Below are 20,546 nucleotides of genomic sequence, written 5' to 3' on the forward strand. Positions count from 1 at the left end.
TATGCCCAGGAGTGGGGTGGGATTGCAGGATCATATGGTGAATCTATTTTCAGTTGGTTTTTCTTTTTTTTTTTTTTTTTTTTTTGGTCATGCCACATAGCTTGTGGGATCTTAGTTCCCTGACTAGGGATCGAACACAGGCCCCAGAATTTATTATGTGTAGACTTTTTAACAATGGCCATTCTGACTGGTGTGAGGTGATATCTCATTGTAGTCTTGATTTGGGAAATGCAGTTTTTTAAAAAATGGAAGAAGTCTAGAACCACTAAGAGGAATCAGGTCAATCAAAGCTCAGTGTTTACAAGGTACAATTTAAACCTGTGGTTGGGCTTCCCTGGTGGCACAATGGTTGAGAGTCCGCCTGCCGAGGCAGGGGACACGGGTTCGTGCCCCGGTCCGGGAAGATCCCACATGCCGCGGAGCGGCTGGGCCCGTGAGCCATGGCCGCTGAGCCTGCGCGTCCGGAGCCTGTGCTCCACAATGGGAGAGGCCACAACAGTGAGAGGCCCGCATACAGCAAAAAAAAAAATAATAATAAAATAAACCTGTGGTTGGTCAACTCAGTATACAGGAAAAATTTTCTTCCAACAGGATTACTTTCTGTGTTTAATTCAATCTTTCCAAGTAGTAGTATCTTGGCTCACTGCAGCCCTAAAAGAACTGATAGGAATGTCACTGAAAGCAAACCAAGTCAATACTGTTACTGTGTTCAGGACCTACTAGGTGCCAGGCACTGCTGCTAGGCTAAGAAGACAATGAAGAATGGAATTGGTCCATACTCTGAAGGAGCACAGTGGGAGTTATTTTATCAACTTCCAAGATCCAATACAGAACAAGGAAGGAATTAAGCATAGCATCAAGAGGGGGAAATTAGCTTTCTAATTCTAACTCAAATCTTCACGATTCTTAGACATTTGTCACTATCTCATTACATGATTTTGAATAAGTCATTTTAACTCTCAATCACATGAAATAACCCCTCCGTATAATGGCTCTATAAGTCGCAAAAAGGAAAGTGAGAAATAAAGATTTATTACATCTCAAAATTATGAAATAAGATATAATCCCATCTATATTAGAACTACATTTTATAGCTCAAAAGTATTTTTCTAAGTAAGCCTTATATGTTTTACTTTGTAAATAAATCTTATATACTATTATAATGATTGAATTTATAACCAACTAACTCTCAGTGTTAGAGAAAGAAAGCAACAGACTGGCATTTTTCAAATGTACTCTGAACTATGAAAAAAATTAACCTGTTTGCAAAGTCACACATTCAACGACAAAGATATTAAGCAGGATTTTTTAATGTGAATAATGCCATGTACTTATTACTATAAATGAATGCTAAACATTTTGTACGTGAAACTAAATACCTTGGGTGACATACTATATTTTATGCTAATGACATTAACATTTTAAACAAATGTGACAGTAACAAAATACTACTATAATACAAAATTATAAGAAGAAAATATGTCTACCTACTGATAACTTTATAAGGCCTCAATCAGAATATACTGAAATCCCATAAGATTGAACATAATAGGTGATTTAAAAAATCAAGTTATAAAGCACAAATGCTTAAGTGCATGATTTTCCTTGTTGGGTTCAGTTAACTCTAGAGACTGACAAGAAGAAATGAAATGAATAAGCTTAAAAGCAATTCTAACACAAAATTTTACTGAAGAACACGTAGAGCTTGTATCCTTTTAAAATGTTATTATGACAGAAAAAGTCTTGTATAACTACTCAAAACACTGTCATTTGACAGCATGAGCTAACTTAATTTTTATTTTATGATACACCTCGTACAAAACATTCTCTACAACCATCCCCAAAACAGAATTTAATTCAAAACTATCCTCAATTTAGCAGTGAGTACACTATACCCACCCACTTCTCACCTACCTTACATTTCCTGGTTATAAGAACAGAGATAAAGTAGGGTGGATGTATATATATCTGGGTAAAAGGATTCAAAGAAAATCAGTATGAAAGCTAGAAAATGCTAAATGGCAGGAAGCTATTGCTCTCTAAGACCATGATTTTGTGGAATAGAGAAAAGAGTAGGATGCAGCTGTCTTACTAAGGTAGCTTAATAGAGAATACAAATACAATTTGGTATTTTTAAGAGAATTTTGAAGGATCGTTAACATAAAATTTATATCAAAGCATATAAATGGATGAGAACAGTGATAAAGTAACAGAGTCTAATGATTCTTTTCTTCAAGAATATTTCTTTCTCCCTCCCCCCCCAAATAAGGAAAATCCTCTTTAATGAATATACACAAAAAACCTAATATGCTCGTTGTCAGCTCTTCTTTTACCACAGTCCTTAGAAGAAGTTTGTTTAAATGCCCCCAATTGTCTATGGTATAATTATTATTCTTGAATAGTAGCAACATTAGTAACAATCTAACATAGACTAAAAGAGTAAAAGCCGAATGAGAAGAGTAGAAAATATTTCAGGGCAGACTGATGGTTCAAATGGTTCAAATATTTTTTAATAATTCAAATTTAATATTTGATTTTAGGTTAAAAAGTGTGTTGCTTCTTAACGTTATCCTAGTAAATAAAGTTTGTGTATAAATGCTAAACAAAAATGGACATAATGAAACTACAAAACATTAATTAATCATCCACAGCTTTCTTAAAAAATATGTGAGGCTGAACTCATTCTGAACTTTTCATTAATAAATTAGCACTAATAAAGGGTGGAATCAGTACGTAACAGCATTTAAAAGGCTGACAAAATGAACATCAAATTCTCAGAAATTACATCACAAGACCAGATATTTAAATTCATTCCTTTTCTTCTGGCAGATACTCATTTTAAACGCTCCTAAATTCTGCTGGCTTACTGCAATGTCTGAAAGCACTGTTTAACAGGTGAAAGTCCTCTTACAGCAAGGTGGTTTATAAGTGTTCAATATACTTAAAGAACCAAGAGACTTGCAGAAAGACAAAGTGGCTAAACTCCAATCTTCAAAGTTTCTAGAAATCTCAAACTAACTCCAAGGCAACTATCAGTAATCAAAGTGTAAGATAAAGAAAACCCATAAGAAATTTTGGATTTAAATCAAGGTTCTTTCTGTAATTTCCTTTCAGTGCCACACTCATAAATATAAGGAAAAGGTGATATCACTTACATAAAAGGGTAAATGCTGACTAGTTTGAAGAAGGGGGTCTAATTTCTTATGCCCATGCACTTTAAAAAAATTCCAAACTATTTATAAAGCTGGCAAAGACATTTGGGTAAAGGTAAGAAACTCAGTGTTCCTACTTACCACCTAAAACCTGAGTTTGGCTCAGTTGTCTCATAGTAAGTCAGGCTTTAAAAAAAAAAAAAAAATTTAGCTTCCTTGACAACTCTTTCTAATTCTTCCAGGGTTTTCAAACATATGTAATACATAGCTATATGTATGTTCAACTTGTTGGGTGTGATAACTGTATTGCAGGTAAGCAGGAGACTCATTGTATGTTGAAATTTTATATCTGAAGTATTATAATGTCTGCAACTTCTAGTCATTGTTCAGCAAAAATTTTAAATGTGTATATGTGTGTGTCCATGTGTGCATACGCCTGTGTGTGTGTGTGTGTGTGTGTGTGTGTGTGTAGAGAATGATAATGGGGGGTGGAAGCAAAATGTTAATGATGGTGAATCTACATGAAGAGTATGTGAGTATTCATTACACTATCCTTGCACCACTACTAAGGTTTGAAAGTTTTCAAAATAAAAGTGGTTATAAATTATAACTCTACTTGACCCATTGTAAGCACTATATGTATTTCCTTAAAATTTTTTTTTGTCTTTCCAAATCTTCTGCTATACCTAAACATAAACAGAATCTCTGACATAATACCCTATTTAGGGCATTGACACTTGTTTCATAATCTGCCACACCTAAAATCTACTTAAGAGAATGATATCAGTAAGCTATATAATCAACCAGAGAATATTAAATGTATAATTGCATTAAATAGACTGCTAAACAATGAATTTTTCCTTTAAGGTAGAATTACCACTGAATACTTTCTTACCTTGAAGAGCTTGCAACTTATGATCATTTGAGGAATTAAGAAATCTGTCCACAATTGTAATTCTGTTCTGGAGGAGCTTCTCAATGAGTTCAAGTCCATCAGGTCCCAGCAGTTCAAACAGCTTATAAGAGGAAAATCAAAACAAACTGTTACCTCAAAATTAATTATTTTTTCAAGTTATTAACATCCTGTTCAACACAGCCATGAAGCTAAACTAACACAGAAGAAACTGAAAAGTATTTAGAAAAGAATCATAAAAAAATAATAACTTAGGAAAGTTACATTGCTTCACATTGCTAAGGAGCTTTCAGCTTCATAAGGCTATCTGCAATTATATAATTAAAGAGCATGATCCAACTGTTAAAATAATTATGATTTATATATGAAACTCTAAATCACAGAATAAAAAATTCTGACACTTGTTTTTTTCTTGGTATAACCAAATGAAATTCTAAAATTAATTTGCTTTTTAACATACCATTCTGGTTTTCCCAAATAGAGTGCAGAGTACCATTTTCCTTACAACTTACTAAAAAGAGTTATCATTTTAGAGTTAAAAAATCATTAGAATGTTTTAATAAATCATGACATGCCAAATTTTAGTGCTTAAAAAACAATTGTATTTTTTTGTTAAAGTGTATTTTTATTATTTTATTAAAGCTTAATTAATAAGTATCAATAATTTCCAATGCTTAATATATGTGAAATCTGAAACACAGTACTGCAAGTGCTTTCTGTAACTTTATTAAAACTTTTTATGCATATCCTACTCTCCTATGCAGAGTGATTGCCAAAGATTAAGTTGATTCCAGAGTCAGAGAACTAGTTTTAGGAGTCAGAGACTTTCAATTATATAACTGTATGAAATAACTGTGCCAGAAAGCCTTTAGATTTCCTCATATATGGTTTGGGGGTATATATATTTTTCCTGTCCAGAAATGTTATACTTTAATTCTACATGTGAAGATTTTACATTAAACAAATTCTAACTGTTCTTAGAGAATCCACACAAATAAAAATATCATTAAAAGTAGGAATTTATGTTGAGTATATATAAGGCATTAAATATTTAGTAAATATTTTTCCTTTGCTCTCCATTTTACTGACACTATCTAAACACAAGGCCACCTGTCTTCCACCCTGTCCCCAAATGTGCACAGGCCTTATCTTTGGGCAAAACATCAAGGAAAATACTGGTGATCCAATCACTCTCACTCTGGCTGATAGGGCGGTGATTCCACACAAGGAGAGGCAAGCCTAGAATTTAGGCTACAGCCTACCCCTTCCATCAAGCACTCAGCTTCGAAAGCAGGGGTGTCACTCAGAAAGAAGCCTTCCATTGTCCCCACTCCTAGCTCCAGAGTTCTGCCTCAGAAATCTTGCCTAAGGGTAGAACCAAGCCATAACACAGAAAGATCCCAATGTCTTCCAAAGAAATAGACCACATCTGCAACCAGGCCATGAAGTTGAAGCCAAAGGGCTATCTCAGAAAGAGCAGAGGTTGTGGTGAACCACAATTAGGAGAAGATTCACAGATTCAACAACTAAGTTACAAGAGACAACTGAGGGGAGAGACAACTGGGACAACCCTCCTGGGGTGAGACTATATTTCAACATTGACCTTTGAAATTATCCCTTCAAAGGGGTCACAAATTTATTGGATTAGTTTACGGAGCAATTTATGTCCCAGGGGCATTTTTGTAAACATCAGAATGGTCAGCTGGGAATTAGTAACGATCACATGTGGGTTCAAGTCCCTATCTGAACAGCTAAATGGAATCAGGGGAAGCATAGAAAAAGGTTGTTTGTGCTAACACTACCTTCATCCCAAAGTGATTATGGGTATACTCACAGGTGCAGCTCCCTGGGGAATGACATCAGAAGCTCAACACTGTGGAGTGAGGGTAGAAGGAACTGTTTGCACTAAAATAATCCAGCAGGTCACTAAACAAATAAACAAGCAAATGACAGTAACAAGCCCTGGAGGTGGCAGACTAGATGAAATGGACAAATTCCTAGAAAGACACAATCTACCAAAACTAACTCAAGACAGACAATGTGAATAGACCTAAAACAAATGAAAGATTAAATTAATAACCAAAAAACACCCACAAAGAAAAGTCCAGGTCCAGATGGCTTCAAAAGTGAATTCTACGAAGCATTTTAAGTTAAAACCAATTCCTTACAAACACTTCCAAAAAACAAGAGGAATGAGTATTTCACAACTCATTTTATGAGGTCAATACTACTCTGACCCCACAACCAGACAATAAATACATCATAAGAAAACTAAAGAGCAGTATTTCTTAGGAATATGGACACAAAAATCTTCAGTGAAATACAAGCAAACCCGATCGAATCCAGCAATTTATAAAAAGAATTATATACCATGACAATGTGAGATTTATGTCAGGAATATCAGGTTAGTTCAACATAAGACAATCAATTTATATATTATAGCAATAGAATAAAAAGCAAAAATCACAAGATCAGCTCAACAGATGCAGAAGAACCATTTGATAAAACGCAACATCCTTTCACGGTAAAAACATTCAACAAGTTAGGACTAGAAAGGAACTTCTAATACCTGATAAAGGGCATCTATGAAAATCCCACAGTTAACATCATACTTAATGGTGAAACACTGGATTAGTTTCCCACTAAGAACAGAAACAAGACAAAAATGTGTGCATTTGTGACTTCTACTGAACATTGTGCTGGAGGTTCAAGTCAGGGTAATTAGGTAAGAAAAAAGAAATAAAAAGCATCCAGATTGAAAATTAAGAAGTAAAACTATTTCTATTTATAGATCACTATGATCTTCTATGTGAAAAATACTAAAGAATGTACTAAAATACTATTAGAACTAATAAATAAGTAAAGTTTTCAAAAAGTGCACCAAGACCATTCAGTTAGGAAAGATCAGTCTTTTCAATAAATGATGGGACAACTGGCTAGCCACATGAAATAAATTGAAGTTGGACCATTATACCATATACAAAAATTAAATCGAAATGGATCAGTGATATACATTTAACATATAAACTTATAAAACTCTTTACAGAAGTAAGTTTAATGGGCTCAGATTTGGTAAGGGATTCTTAAATATGACACCAACAGCATGAGCAACAAAAGAAAACACAGATAATTTGGACTTCATCAAAATAAGAAACATCTGCTTCAAAGGACACCATCAAGAAAGTGAATAAAACAACTCACAGAATGGGAGAAAATATTTGCAAATCATATATCTGTTAAAGGACTTGTATCCAGAATATACAAAGAATTCTTACTAATAATAAAAAGACAACCAATGAAAAAAATGAGCAAAGGATCTGAATTTATCCAAGGAAAATATATAAATGGTCAATAAGCATGTGAAAAGATGCTCAACATCATTAGTCATGAAAGAAATGCAAAGAAGAACCACTGGAACAACTATTTTTTTAATGGAAAATAGTAAGTGTTGGCAAGGATGTGGAGAAAACTGGAATTCTCATACAGTGCAGGAATACAAAGTTGTGTAGCCATTGTGAAAGACAGTTTTCTGGTTCCTCAGTAAGTTAAACACAGAATTACAATATGACCCAGCAATTCCATTCCTAGGTATATACCCAGATGAATTTAAAACGTGTCCAAACAAAAACTTGCACACAAATAGGGCTATTAACACAGCCAAAAGGTAAAAACAACCCAAATGTCCATCACCCCATGCATGGATAAACAAAATGTGGTATACATCCACACCACAGAATATTACTAAGCCATAAAAATGAATGAAGTAGGGCTTCCCTGGTGGTGCAGTGGTTGAGAATCCACCTGCCAATGCAGGGGACACAGGTTCGAACCATGGTCAGGGAAGATCCCACATGCCGCGGTGCAACAAAGCCTGTACAGCACAACTACTGAGCCTGTGCTCTAGAGGCTATGGGCCACAACTACTGAGCCCGTGTGCTGCAACTACGGGAGCCTGTGCACCTAGAGCCCATGCTCCGCAGCAAGAGAAGCCAGAGCAATGAGAAGCCCACACACTGCAACGAAGAGTAGCCCCTGCTCACTGCAACTAGAGAACGCCCACACACAGCAATGAAGACCCAACACAAAAATAAACTAAACTAAAAAAAAAAAAAGGAATGAATTAGTGTACAACATGGATGAACGTTCAAAACATTTTGCTAAATGAAAGATGCCAGTCACAGAAGGCCACGTATTATGATTCCATTTATATGAAATGTCCTAAATAAGGAAATTTCTAGAGACAGAAAGTAGGCTAGTGGTTGTTTAGGGCTTGAGGTTTAGGAGAAGGGGGTGGGGGGAGTAAGGGAATACTAGCTAAAGGCTTAGGATTTCTTTTTGAGGTTTTGTAAATGCTCTAAAAGTGACTGTGGTGATGGTTGCACATATCTATGAATATACTAAAAAACACTGATTTATAACATTTCAAGTGGGTGAATTGTACGGTATGTGAACTATATATCAATGAAGCTATTTTTTAAGACTGTGAACCAAAATGACTTAAGATATTAAAAGTAACCAATAAACTGTTGAGGGTTGAAAAATAAAGATTAAATACAATTTTCCTGATAAGCATTTTAAGTGAGTATTTTGAATTGCTTTTAGACACAAGCCCCATGCTTAAGGTAAGGGTGATATTAAAGAACAAGCAAATTCAAAAAAGATAAATGTAATACATACCTACAAAGATATCTTCTCCCCCCATACTCCAAACAAACTGTAGTAGGAAATGCTCTCTACATACAACATGAAATGTCTTTTATATGCTATCAACTTTCAAAGAACATGTTAATTCTTAAATTGAGACCATTTTCCCCGTAAGAATGTGGTTTATTGTGGCAGCTACCCTTGTACGTTTGAAATATAATGTTGACATGATAAATTAGAGATCAGAAATTTTAGTCCAACATAATTTTAGGAAACCACCAATGTATTTGGAAGATAACTTCTAGATAAAACAACAAATATATAGAATCACAGCACAAAGAGCATGTTATTTCTTAAACATAATACACCTAAGACCTAGCAAAAGAGACAAGAAGGCTGTTTTGCTCTGAATAGCAGGACTTCCATAACCCAAAATGAAGAATCCCCAGCAGAATTCTGAGATCAGCTGCCATCAGATTTAAAGCAATCCCAAATTACGCTTTCCCTAACATTTGCCATTTTCATCTACACTGAGAGCAGGTGCAGTTCTCATTCAAGATTTGCACTACAAACTAATTTGGCATTGAGAGTGACTGTCTGTAAAGGTACAACTGCCTGGATCACTGCTCTATAAACTGACACAAGTTCCAGAAGCTACCAAATTGAAAAAAAAGGAGGGAAAAGTTAGCTATGGGTAGAGAAACAGGCATCGACTACAGAGTTTAAAAAAACAAAAATGCAGCTCTCAAAACAATGAAAAGGCAAGTTTTACTACTCTGGCTATAAATTAAGGATATGAGATTCAAAGGAAACACAATAAGAATAGACAGCTAATATCCTTTTCCTGGTAGATTTTGCTAAAGCCATTATTATCTATTAAGGAACTTCTCAATAGACAAAGGTGCTCAGGGTTCTCGTTGTTATTATAATGCCTTTTTCATTAAATTAAATTATCAAATTAAAGTAGTTCTTCATTAAAGTAAAAAAATTAACCAACAGACTATGTTCCTGAGATGCCAAAAAAAAAAATTATCGCAGAACATGCACAGACTATCTTTTTTTTTTTTTTTTTTTTTGCGGTACACGGGCCTCTCACTGTTGTGGCCTCTCCCGTTGCGGAGCACAGGCTCCGGACGCACAGGCTCAGCGGCCATGGTTCACGGGCCCAGCCGCTCCGCGGCACGTGGGATCCCCCCAGACCGGGGCACGAACCCGCGTCCCCTGCATCGGCAGGTGGATTCTCAACCACTGCGCCACCAGGGAAGCCCACAGACTATCTTTTAAACTTTTTTTTTTTTTTAATTTTTTTGGCCATACTGCACAGCATGTGGGATCTTAGTTCCTCGACCAGGGATCGAACCCCGTCTCTCTGCCGTGAAAGCACAGAGTCTTAACCACTGGACCACCAGGGAAGACCCTGTACAGATAACTTTAAAGCAGCATTACTTCCTTATTTCTTACACTTGTAACAGATGAATGTAGTTTGTGAATCTCTCAGGAAAGGTAAACCCCACTTTGCACTGTATTCTGTGTTATATCATTTTTATTCCAATAGGAAAGATACTCTAGTGCATGCTATATCCCCAACACAGTATCAAAATGAATCACACACATTGCATCATCATAAAAGCAAAATATAAAGTAATGAAAACATTTAAATAATATACCACAGAAAATTATACTATAAATCTTAAGAAAATTGGTAACAAAAAGTTATAATGGGCCTAAATAACTATAAATCTGTTCAAGAGCTGGGGTATACAGATATGCTGAGGGTTTGTGAAACCACAGAATAAACATGACAAACACACTTGCATTACGGGTTTACTCAAAGATTTAGAGGCAAAACATTATTTCCAAGGAAAAGGCAATTCTGGTCATTTTAATGTCCTGCTTGAAACCCTAGTTCTCAGGTTAGTCAAAACATGTTGAACAAAGTATTTAATCACTAAAACAGGCTTTAAAGATAATGAAATTCATATTTATAAAAGGTTTGTCGGTTCCATTCTGTTTCCATCTAGTCAATATTAAAGATTTCATTAAAAGTCAAAAATAAGTCTATCTGAAGTTCCAAAAAGACCTCTTTCAAAAGAGAGACCAACGATTCTCCCTATCAAATAGTCAACGGGCATTCTGAAAAACAGCTAGGGGTGCACAGTAGGCATATCTTGATGTGAATGAGGTATCCTTTTGGACAATACAGTTAAGCAGATTATAGGATTATTCTCAATATGGAGATCACCCACTAAAGTTGTTCTTTAAAGATTGGTCATGGCTCTGTCCTGTTCAAAATTTTATCAATTATATATATATAAACTAGAAGATATTAAATTAAATTTGTTAAAGGCATTAATTTAGTTCATGATAGAATCAAAATTTTAAAATTTTCTAAATAGACTGATATAATCTGGCCAGACCTAAGGAGAAGCAATAGAGGTAAATATAAAACCCCACAATTAGATTTTAAAAACTCATGTGTACTTGTACAAGATGGGGAAACCTTATCCCACAAATAAATTCCTAAGAAAAATCCTGAAAGGGTAGGGGGTTTGTTATTTACAGGTTCAATATGAATAAATAATGTAATAAAGGCTAGGGAAAAATTTAATGTAGTAATAGCAATACTGTATCTCCAAAACCCCATTTAGCATCTCAAAGGATACTACACTGATTGAACCATGTTTAGAGGGCTGAGTTCAATTCTAATCTATACTTTTTAAGAAGGTTACACTAAAAAACTAAAGAAAAGAACATGAAAAAGAAAGTAAAAATAAGATATATCTATGTAAACTGTTATTATTATACATTCTGTCTGAAGGACAGCAGATCTGTTACTATTATCCATTCTGTTTGAAGGATACTCATTTATAGATTTGATAAAGATAATGAATATTATTCTGGTCCCATCTTCCTGGATCGTCCTCCATGCATCACTCCACATTGCTAAATACCCCTTATCCTTCTTGCAACATACTTTTCCTCTGATATCCTTGACACACCATTCTTTTTTTTAAGTTATTTTATTTTATTTTATTGAAGTAGAGTTGATTTAAAATGCTGTGCCAATCTCTGCTGTGCAGCAAAGTGACTCAGTTATACACAGAGAAACATTCTTTTTTTATATTCTTTTCCATTATGGTTTATAACAGGATATTGAGTATAGTTCCCTGCTAGACAGTAGGACCTTGTGGTTTATCCATTCTAAATGTAATAGTTTGCATCTACCAACCCCAAACTCGCAGTCTATCCCTCTCCCTCCCCTTCTCCCCCTTGGCAACCACAAGTCTGTTCTCTAGACATGCCATTCTTTTGATATGTATCCTACCCCTCTGGCTGGTACATTCCTATCTCTTCTTTAGGCTCCCTTTGACTATTAAATGTTGGAGTTCCTTAAGGTTTAATCCCAGGCTTTCTCTTACTTCCACTCCGTGTTCTCTCCTTAGCTGTTCACATGCAAGCCCTCAGCTCCCATTAGCAAGCATATACTGAAAACTCATAAAATCACACATCCTTCCCAGATCTCTACTCTGAGCTTCATTTATCAAATTGTCCAGTTATCATCTTCACTTGGAGGTCTTAAGGCCTCTCACAATTCCACATACGTCCAAAACCATCTCTTGGTTTTCCACCCACTTCACTCTTTTATAAGTATTCTTTATTTCCATGAATGGCATTGCCATCCTTCTAGTTACACAAAAGCCTAAAATGTACCCTTACCACCTCTTTATGCATCACACCCAATCCTACCCCGTCATCCAATTCACTCTTAAGTTCACACGGGCTTAGACTCAGAACTAAGTTTATCAATTTTGTCAATTCCTACTTATATGACTATGGGCAACTTTCTTCAGCTCTCTGCGCCTCAGCTTTCCTGTCAAAAGAAATTAGCATGGTATCTGACAACAGGTGCTCCATACATACTTACTGCTGTTATTGACATTTCTTTTTTTTCTGGCGAATGAACACCCAGCATACTTCCACCAGCAGAAGACCACCTCATAAGTAAACTCATGCCACTGCTAGAGGATGCTTAATGTCAAAAAATCCTTCTGTACATTAAGCCCAATCAGACTCACTATAGCTTTCACCTAACACTGGCTGTGCCCTCTGGGGTTACAGAGAATGATCTTAATAATATTTCTATAAGACAGCCCTTCAAAAATTTAAAGATAAGGCCAAGTAAAGTATTAGGCACACTTCACTTGCAAGTTCTTTCCTTCCCAGGTAAACATACATCAATTCCTTACTATTAGTCATATAACTTGGTTTCTTGATGATTCTTTATCCAGGTTCGTTTAGAAATCTACCTTTTACTGAGCCTTTTACTTTTAATGGCATCCAAAACTGAGCATAACATTTCAAATATAATTTGATTGGGGCAGATCACAGAGATTAAAACAACTCTGGACTAGATGTTAAACTTTTCTAAACACAGCTTAAATTGGTCACACTATTGGCTCAAATTGAATGTGTAGCCAAGTAAAAGTATTTGGTTTTAGGTTTTTTTCCACATAAATTCCTCATAGGCAGATTCCCATATCCTGTACTTTATATAATAAATTTTAAGCCCAAAATTTCAAATAGATGCCTTATGAATTTCATTTTCTTCTTTTTTTTTTTGGTTTTTTGTTTTTTTAGTCTTTAGAGAGCTTTTAAAATCTGGATTCTGGCAATCTATTATATCAGTAAACACTATCAGTGTTGAACCAGTCCAGAACACAAGCTCAATAACTGTGCCTTTATACAAATTATTGACTAAAGTACTGAGGACAGGACCAAAGTAAAAAACTACAGGAGAAAGAATGGAGACCTGATTCCAAATTGGCAATGAACCAATATTTACAATAAGGTTTTTCAATCAACTATTAACTCCATTTAACTGTATTAATCACTGCTGACACTTCTCAATATATCGTGTCTAATTTAGATTCTTCACTATCTAGTATTGTAGTCACTAGTCACACAAGGCTATTTGTATGCCAAGTAATTACAATTAAACAAAATTTGAAATACAATTCCTCAGTTACATTGAACCACGTTTCAAGAGATCAGCAGCCACATGTGGCTAGTGACTACTGTGTTGAAGAGCAAACAAAATATTTCAGTCACCACGAAAAGACAGCACTGGTCTAGGAGATATTTTGATTGTACTGTAAAACACTGCTTAGATCTAGCTAGAATATGTTTACACAGCAAAATCTGTCTAGTTTATCACACTGACTACCAAATTAGGGTTTTTTTAAAAAGCTCATAGTTTACATTAGAGTTTATTTACTCTTTGTGTTGTACATTCTACAAGTTTTGGCAAATGTATGATGACCACAATGACATGTATCTATCATTACAATATCATACAGAAGAGATTCGCTGCCCTAAAAATCCCCTATGCTCCACCAATTCACCCCTTTCTCCCTTCTTCCCAACCCCTGGTAACCACTTATCTTTTGACTATCTCCAAAGTTTTGCCTTTTACAGAATGTCACATAGTTGGAATCATATAGTGTGTACCCTTTTCAGATTGACTTCTTTCACTTTGCAATACTCACTTAAGGTTCTTCTAAGTTTTTTCATGGCTTGCTGGCTCATTTTCTTTTATCACTGAATAATATTCCATCATATGGATATACCACAGTTTATCCATTTCCCTACTGAAGAATATCTTGTTTGGTTTTGACAGTTGTCTTTTTTATTTCATTAAATTCTGTTTTTTACTCAAATTATCTCATCCATAAAAACATGCAAGCAAGTCCTATACAGAGAAATGCTGAAAAGAATATCACTAAATTTCACACTTTTCATTTTTTTTCTTTTCCAAATTTTCTACAATGAACACATACTATTTAATCAGAAGAGGTTTTATTATTTTTTTTTTAATAATACAAACCAGGGCTTCCCTGGTGGTGCAGTGGTTAAGAATCCGCCTGCCAACCCTGCAGAGGACATGGGTTCGAGCCCTGGTCTGGGAAGATCCCACATGCCACGGAGCAACTAAGCCTGTGCACCACAACTACTGAGCCTGCGCTCTAGAGACTGCGAGCCACAACTACTGAGCCCACGAGCCACAACTACTGAAGCCTGCACGCCTAGAGCCCATGCTCTGCAACAAGAAGCCACAGCAATGAGAAGCCCGCTCACCACAACGAAACAGTAACCCCCGCTCGCCACAACTAGAGAAAGCCTGCGCACAGCAACGAAGACCCAATGCAGCCAAAAATAAATAAATAAATACATTTATTTTTAAAATAATAAATAAAAATAATACAAACCAGATTCTGATTTACCAATTTTTTTTAACTTTTTGTCCCCTAAGGACACAAAGCATCACTAACTAATAAATAAAATCGGTTTTCACAAATTGCCATATTTGGAATGAACACAAATTATATAAACCAAAAAATCCCTTATCATGTAGACAAATCAGCTGATAACTAATAGTACAAGGACCAATGAATAATTTAAACTTTACTTCCTCTACCAAATCTTATTTTTCAAATGAAAAACCTTTTTTTTATCAAGTACAATGTAACCACATAGGAATCATGCTAACATACACCATTTTCTAAAAAATCTGATCACTGAAAAACTATTTCAGTAACTTTAATAATATAATAATTATTAGTTCATAATAGCAATAAAATAGATATTTTAACAATTTAATCATTTGAGGTAATCAGCAAATCCCTTATCCTAATATCTAACTGGAACTACTTAAGAGATGCAGTAAATGCAGAATGTCGATTATATTCTTTCCAAGTAGAAGAGCCATGGATGGCACTTTGAACTAAGCTGGTTAGGGAAAAGAAGAGCAGCTTACAAACAGAAATGAAAAATTTGCTTGAGCATCTATATGGCCAGATTTACAAAATGGAGCAAGTGGGTAAAGTATTACTCTCCAAGTAAGCTTTTCAAATTGTGTTTCAAAAGAAAATTAACATTTTTCACAGAAAGCAATACCTGTAACTATTCAAACACACATTTACTACTGTTATGAGATTTATTATGTTTCATGGTAGATTGATAATATGCAAGGAATAAGTTTAGCCTCTTTCCTTATTGGCATAGACAATAAAAATCACAGCATTTATTAGGGGATCTTTCTATTTGGGGGATTTGCAAGACACTTAACTCTCTACACAGAAATTGAATCTCCAGGAATATTATACCACACGTCACTTTTTCTGGGTATCAGTTGATACATAAAATGCATAAGCATGGGCTTCCCTGGTGGCGCAGTGGTTGAGAGTCCGCCTGCCGATGCAGGGGACACGGGTTCGTGCCCTGGTCTGGGAAGATCCCACGTGCCGCGGAGCGGCTGGGCCCGTGAGCCATGGCCGCTGAGCCTGCGCGTCCAGAGCCTGTGCTCCACAGTGGGAGAGGCCACAACAGTGAGAGGCCCGTGTACCGCAAAAAAAAAAGCAAAAGGAAAGCAATGAAGTTATGATAACCAGGTACTCATATAAAACAAGAGACAGGGTTTAAAATACCAAAGAAAAGAAAAAATATATATAAGGCTTAATAATAATATAAGTAACAATGAGCTCCTGGTTTGGGTTTTTTTTGTTGTTGAAATTATCAAAATACTTGTAAAGTCTACAGTTAAGTTATTCTTATTAAAACTACATAACTGTTATGATTAATTTTCCATTGCCTTGAGCAAACTTAAGATTTCAATTTTAACCCTAAGTAGAAAGAACAGCTGAATAAGTGTTTATTGGTCACTGATTCTGACAGTACAATCGACATTCTATACACTGAATTTAGTTATTCTACTATTTTCAAGTTTTAGAGTGTTTCTAAATAACAAAACCCTTAAGCAGTTTGTCACAATAAAAATTATGATGATCCTATAAGGTTAATCACAGTCATTTCTCTTAAAAAAAAACTAAACTAAAATATATTTTACTTTAAAATTTCTTCTTAAAAGTATCTTGAAAAAATTCCCTTCCTTTTTATGCTTAACATGTGAAGGAGGCTGAGTTCTGAAAACAAGTATTAGTGATTAAGATGAAAAAGAAGGTATGGCACAAAATTCACACTTGAATGCACCTTTTCTGGTAAGACTGAAAAAGAGAAAAACCTAAAAGACACTTCAAAATTAAAAAGAAGGAAAGTATCTCCCTGGACCAGAAATTGAGCCAAAAAAAGTAAAACACTGAATAGGGCTAAAGTAACAAGCTGAGGTCCAGTTCTAGACAGCAAGGCCAGGAATCTGGCTCCTGTGAGATAACCTAGACGAAAAGTGCTCTGTGGGGACTTCCCTGGCCGTCCAATGGTTAAGACTTCACGATTCCACCACGGGGGAAGCGGGTTCAATCCTTGGTAGGGTAACTAAGATCCCACATGCTGCGGCATGGCCAAAATGTAAAAAAAAAAAAAGTGCTCCTTGTAAACAATGTGCAAAGCAGAACAAGGCTTAGCTGAGGCCAGAGCATGGGCACGGGGCTCCCCTGTTTACGAGAAGGGGCTGAAAAGAACTACTACCAAAACGAGACTTGGGGACACAACTCTATAGCAATCTAAGATGGGGAGGAGGGGGAATGTGGAAGGAAGAAGCTACAAATCAACATCACCATCAGCATAATTAAAATTCTAAAACATATGAAGAAATCTTAAACTAAAAATGACAGCAAAATCAACAATGGAACATAAGTTCACTCCAGACGAAGATAATATGGAACAGTGTGATAAAGACTTTCAAATAAGTACTATTACAAAGCTCCAAGAGCTACAAAGCAGTTGCTTCCATTAAAAGAATTTATGAAACAAAACAAAAGAGGGTATATTGGAACATTCTATCCTTTTAGCTCAATTTTTCTGTTAACTTAAGGCTGCTATTTAAAAAGTTTATTAATTTTTAAAAAGATGATAAATGATTCAAGGAAAAAATAAGTTTAAATCTATATCAATCAAGGTGATTATTCTCCTACCGCTGATAAATATTTGTAAAGTTAAATGATCATACACTTGTGGTTTAAACAAAAACAACCTAGGAAAATATAAAAAAGATGCCTAACAAATCTTTGTGAAGAAAATGAGTAATAATGAAAAGAGGTAATTAATGATCAATATGAGGTCATTTTCTGTCAGCATTAGTTATCGGGTCATAAAATATACATCTCTTTTTTGCGGTACGTGGGCCTCTCACTTGTGGCCTCTCTCGTTGCGGAGCACAGGCTCCGGAGGCGCAGGCCCAGCGGCCATGGCTCACAGGCCCCGCCGCTCCGCGGCACGTGGGATCTTCCCGGACCGGAGCACGAACCCATATCCCCTGCATCGGCAGGCGGACTCTCAACCACTGCGCCACCAGGGAAGCCCAATATACATCTCTTTTAACATTCTCATTGGAATCTATTTTTCAGATACAGTAAATGTCCTTGATGTCACTTTATATTTTTAGAGTATTTTAAATGTTATCATCATTATTACTGATTGAGTAAGAAAACAAGTAGTTATAAACAGATTAAAATTTTTAAAGAAGAAACCCATTTCCACGGTGAAACAAATACACCTGCTATAACTGGATGTAACTACAAGGACATCAGGCTTGTCCCAACTACTTTGTATCTAAAGATTGGGAAACTGCCAGATGTCTTAGTGTTTAAAACTAATACCTGCGATATGAATAAAAGCTAAAACATACGTGGGGAAAAAAAAATAAAGAGAAGAGCAACAAAATTAAAAGCTGGTTCTCTGAAAACAAACACTCCTCTATCAAAAATTAGAAAGTAGAGAACAGACAGAAATACAGGGGCAACATAACCAAAAGCTACTGTAAAAAAAAATTTTTTTTAAATAAGAAGACATGAATAACTTTAGAGCAAAAAGCTTGAATAGTTGGCTAGTGAAATGGCTAATTTCATAGAAAAATATAATTATCAAATTTGATTTAAGAAGAAATAGAAAATTTGAATAAACCAACGACTGGAAAATCTGAATTGCTAATTAATGTCTGCCCTACAAAAAGACACCAGGCAACATAGTTTTAGAAGCATACTTGCTTCAAACTTTCATGAAAGAAATAATCGCTTTCTTATAGAAACCTTTTAAAAAACAGACAAAGAAAGCTCCAGAAGTTTATTTTATGAAGTCAGAATAACCTTAGGTATTAGTATTAAAACAGGGTAATTTACAAATTCTCTACTCAGGCTGGGATTCTAAGAATAGTAGGATTGGAAAATGATGTGATGCACCAGTGACTATCCAATAAGCCCCAAGAAAAAGAGGAGGCATTCTGATTCTTATAAATTAAACTAAGGCAAATCCATGTATTTCCTTTCTTAATTATAAAGGGAGGCATTTTAAAACTTAGAGTTGTATCTACACCTCTACGGCATAAACAGCATACATTATACACTGTAGTAAACATGGTATCCAAAGAAAAACTATACTCAATTTAGGGAATGTCTTCCTTTGAGATAACAAGCAATTTTAGATTAGCACATGAAATGATGTGCATATTGAAAACAAAGAATAATGAAGTATGTTAAAAGAAAATGTTAATTAATTCTGAAAAAAGTTTTGAATTAGTCCGTATGGAACTCAGTATCAGAATAATTACATAAAGCAGAATATGTTACTTATAACATTGTAAATTATTCTTAGTTTGGTTTGTGGCATAAAAAATTATTAAGTATTCACACATTCCAAAATAAAGTCTTAAACAACAAAAGAAAATGACCGTGAAAATTAGGACAGCATTTATTTATCTCTCAAGAAAAATGTGCTATGCAAATTGTTGTTGCACTGCAGAGAATGAGATAAATTATATTTTCAGGATAACTAATGTTCATTATTTACAGGTACTTAATCTAACACAACAACTTAACAAAGCTAAAACCAAGGTCACTTATGACTTAGTTAAAACTACTTGGAATGTAAATACTATTTATTCCTCACATACTATAATTAATTAGATGTATAATAAGTAAGGTTAAAGCTAGGTACCATTGTATATTTAAAAGCTTACTTTACATTTTCATGCACGTGGCAAATTGATAGCTTCCTTGAGTCTTAAAATATGCTGATTTTTAGTTGCCTTAGTGAAAACAAATTTACAGCCATCATATGTATGTATGTGCATATGTGCACATGTACATATAAAGCTGGACAAATAATGTATTAAGTTTTAAATATTTTTAAAATGCTTACAGCAATTTCTAAATCTAATAGTCATACTTATCTATGTTTATCAACTGGATAAACATTAACCACAATGTGTTTTACTCATCTCAAACACTATTAAAACACAGAAATTTATTCTTTATTCTACTAGTAAAATGTATTTATCTTATTTTTTCCCATATCGAAACATTACAGATATTTCTGAACTTATAAAATCCATATGCTCTTCCAAATTAGTCATAACATTCATTAAATCAAACATAATTTTCATCCTATTCTCCTTTTAGATATACGTATGAAAATTCCAAGAGGAGGAGACTTAAGAAAGCAAGATAATGGGAGTGGGTTGATTGAACTTTGTTACCTTTCCTTTTTGTCTCCCAAAACCTAAGAGTACCTGACACACAGCTGAGAATGAATGAATAAATGAGTGAATGAACAGTGCCAAACAGAGAAGAATAAGACTAAATGTACGAAATTTGGTAAAAGGTCTTACTCCTCAAACAACCATTCCAACTATGAACAAAATAGTTTGGAATCTGTTATTGCCACAAATTGGAAACAAGCAAGTATTTTTAAGTCCTCATTGAGAGTTTAAGTTAACATATTAATAATACCTTTTTGGGACTTTCCAGGTGGCGCAGTAGTTAAGAATCCACCTGCAAATGCAGGGGACACAGGTTCGAGTCCTGGTCCGCGAAGATCCCACATGCCGC

General features: G+C 35.0%; 1 protein-coding gene across 2 annotated transcripts in view; it reads right to left on the reverse strand.

Annotated features, from left to right (window-relative positions):
* The window catches only part of ASCC3 (activating signal cointegrator 1 complex subunit 3), a 330,850-nt gene that overhangs the window by 263,961 nt on the left and 46,343 nt on the right, over positions 1 to 20,546 (reverse strand). For both annotated transcript variants that reach the window (XM_059035971.2, XM_067011528.1), the window contains exon 5: positions 4,048 to 4,168. In XM_059035971.2, coding sequence (XP_058891954.1) covers positions 4,048 to 4,168 — 121 coding nt within the window. The remainder of the gene's footprint in view (positions 1 to 4,047; positions 4,169 to 20,546) is intronic.

The sequence above is a fragment of the Kogia breviceps genome, chromosome 13 (assembly GCF_026419965.1).
Source record: "Kogia breviceps isolate mKogBre1 chromosome 13, mKogBre1 haplotype 1, whole genome shotgun sequence".
In the NCBI taxonomy this organism is placed as follows: Eukaryota; Metazoa; Chordata; class Mammalia; order Artiodactyla; family Physeteridae; genus Kogia; species Kogia breviceps.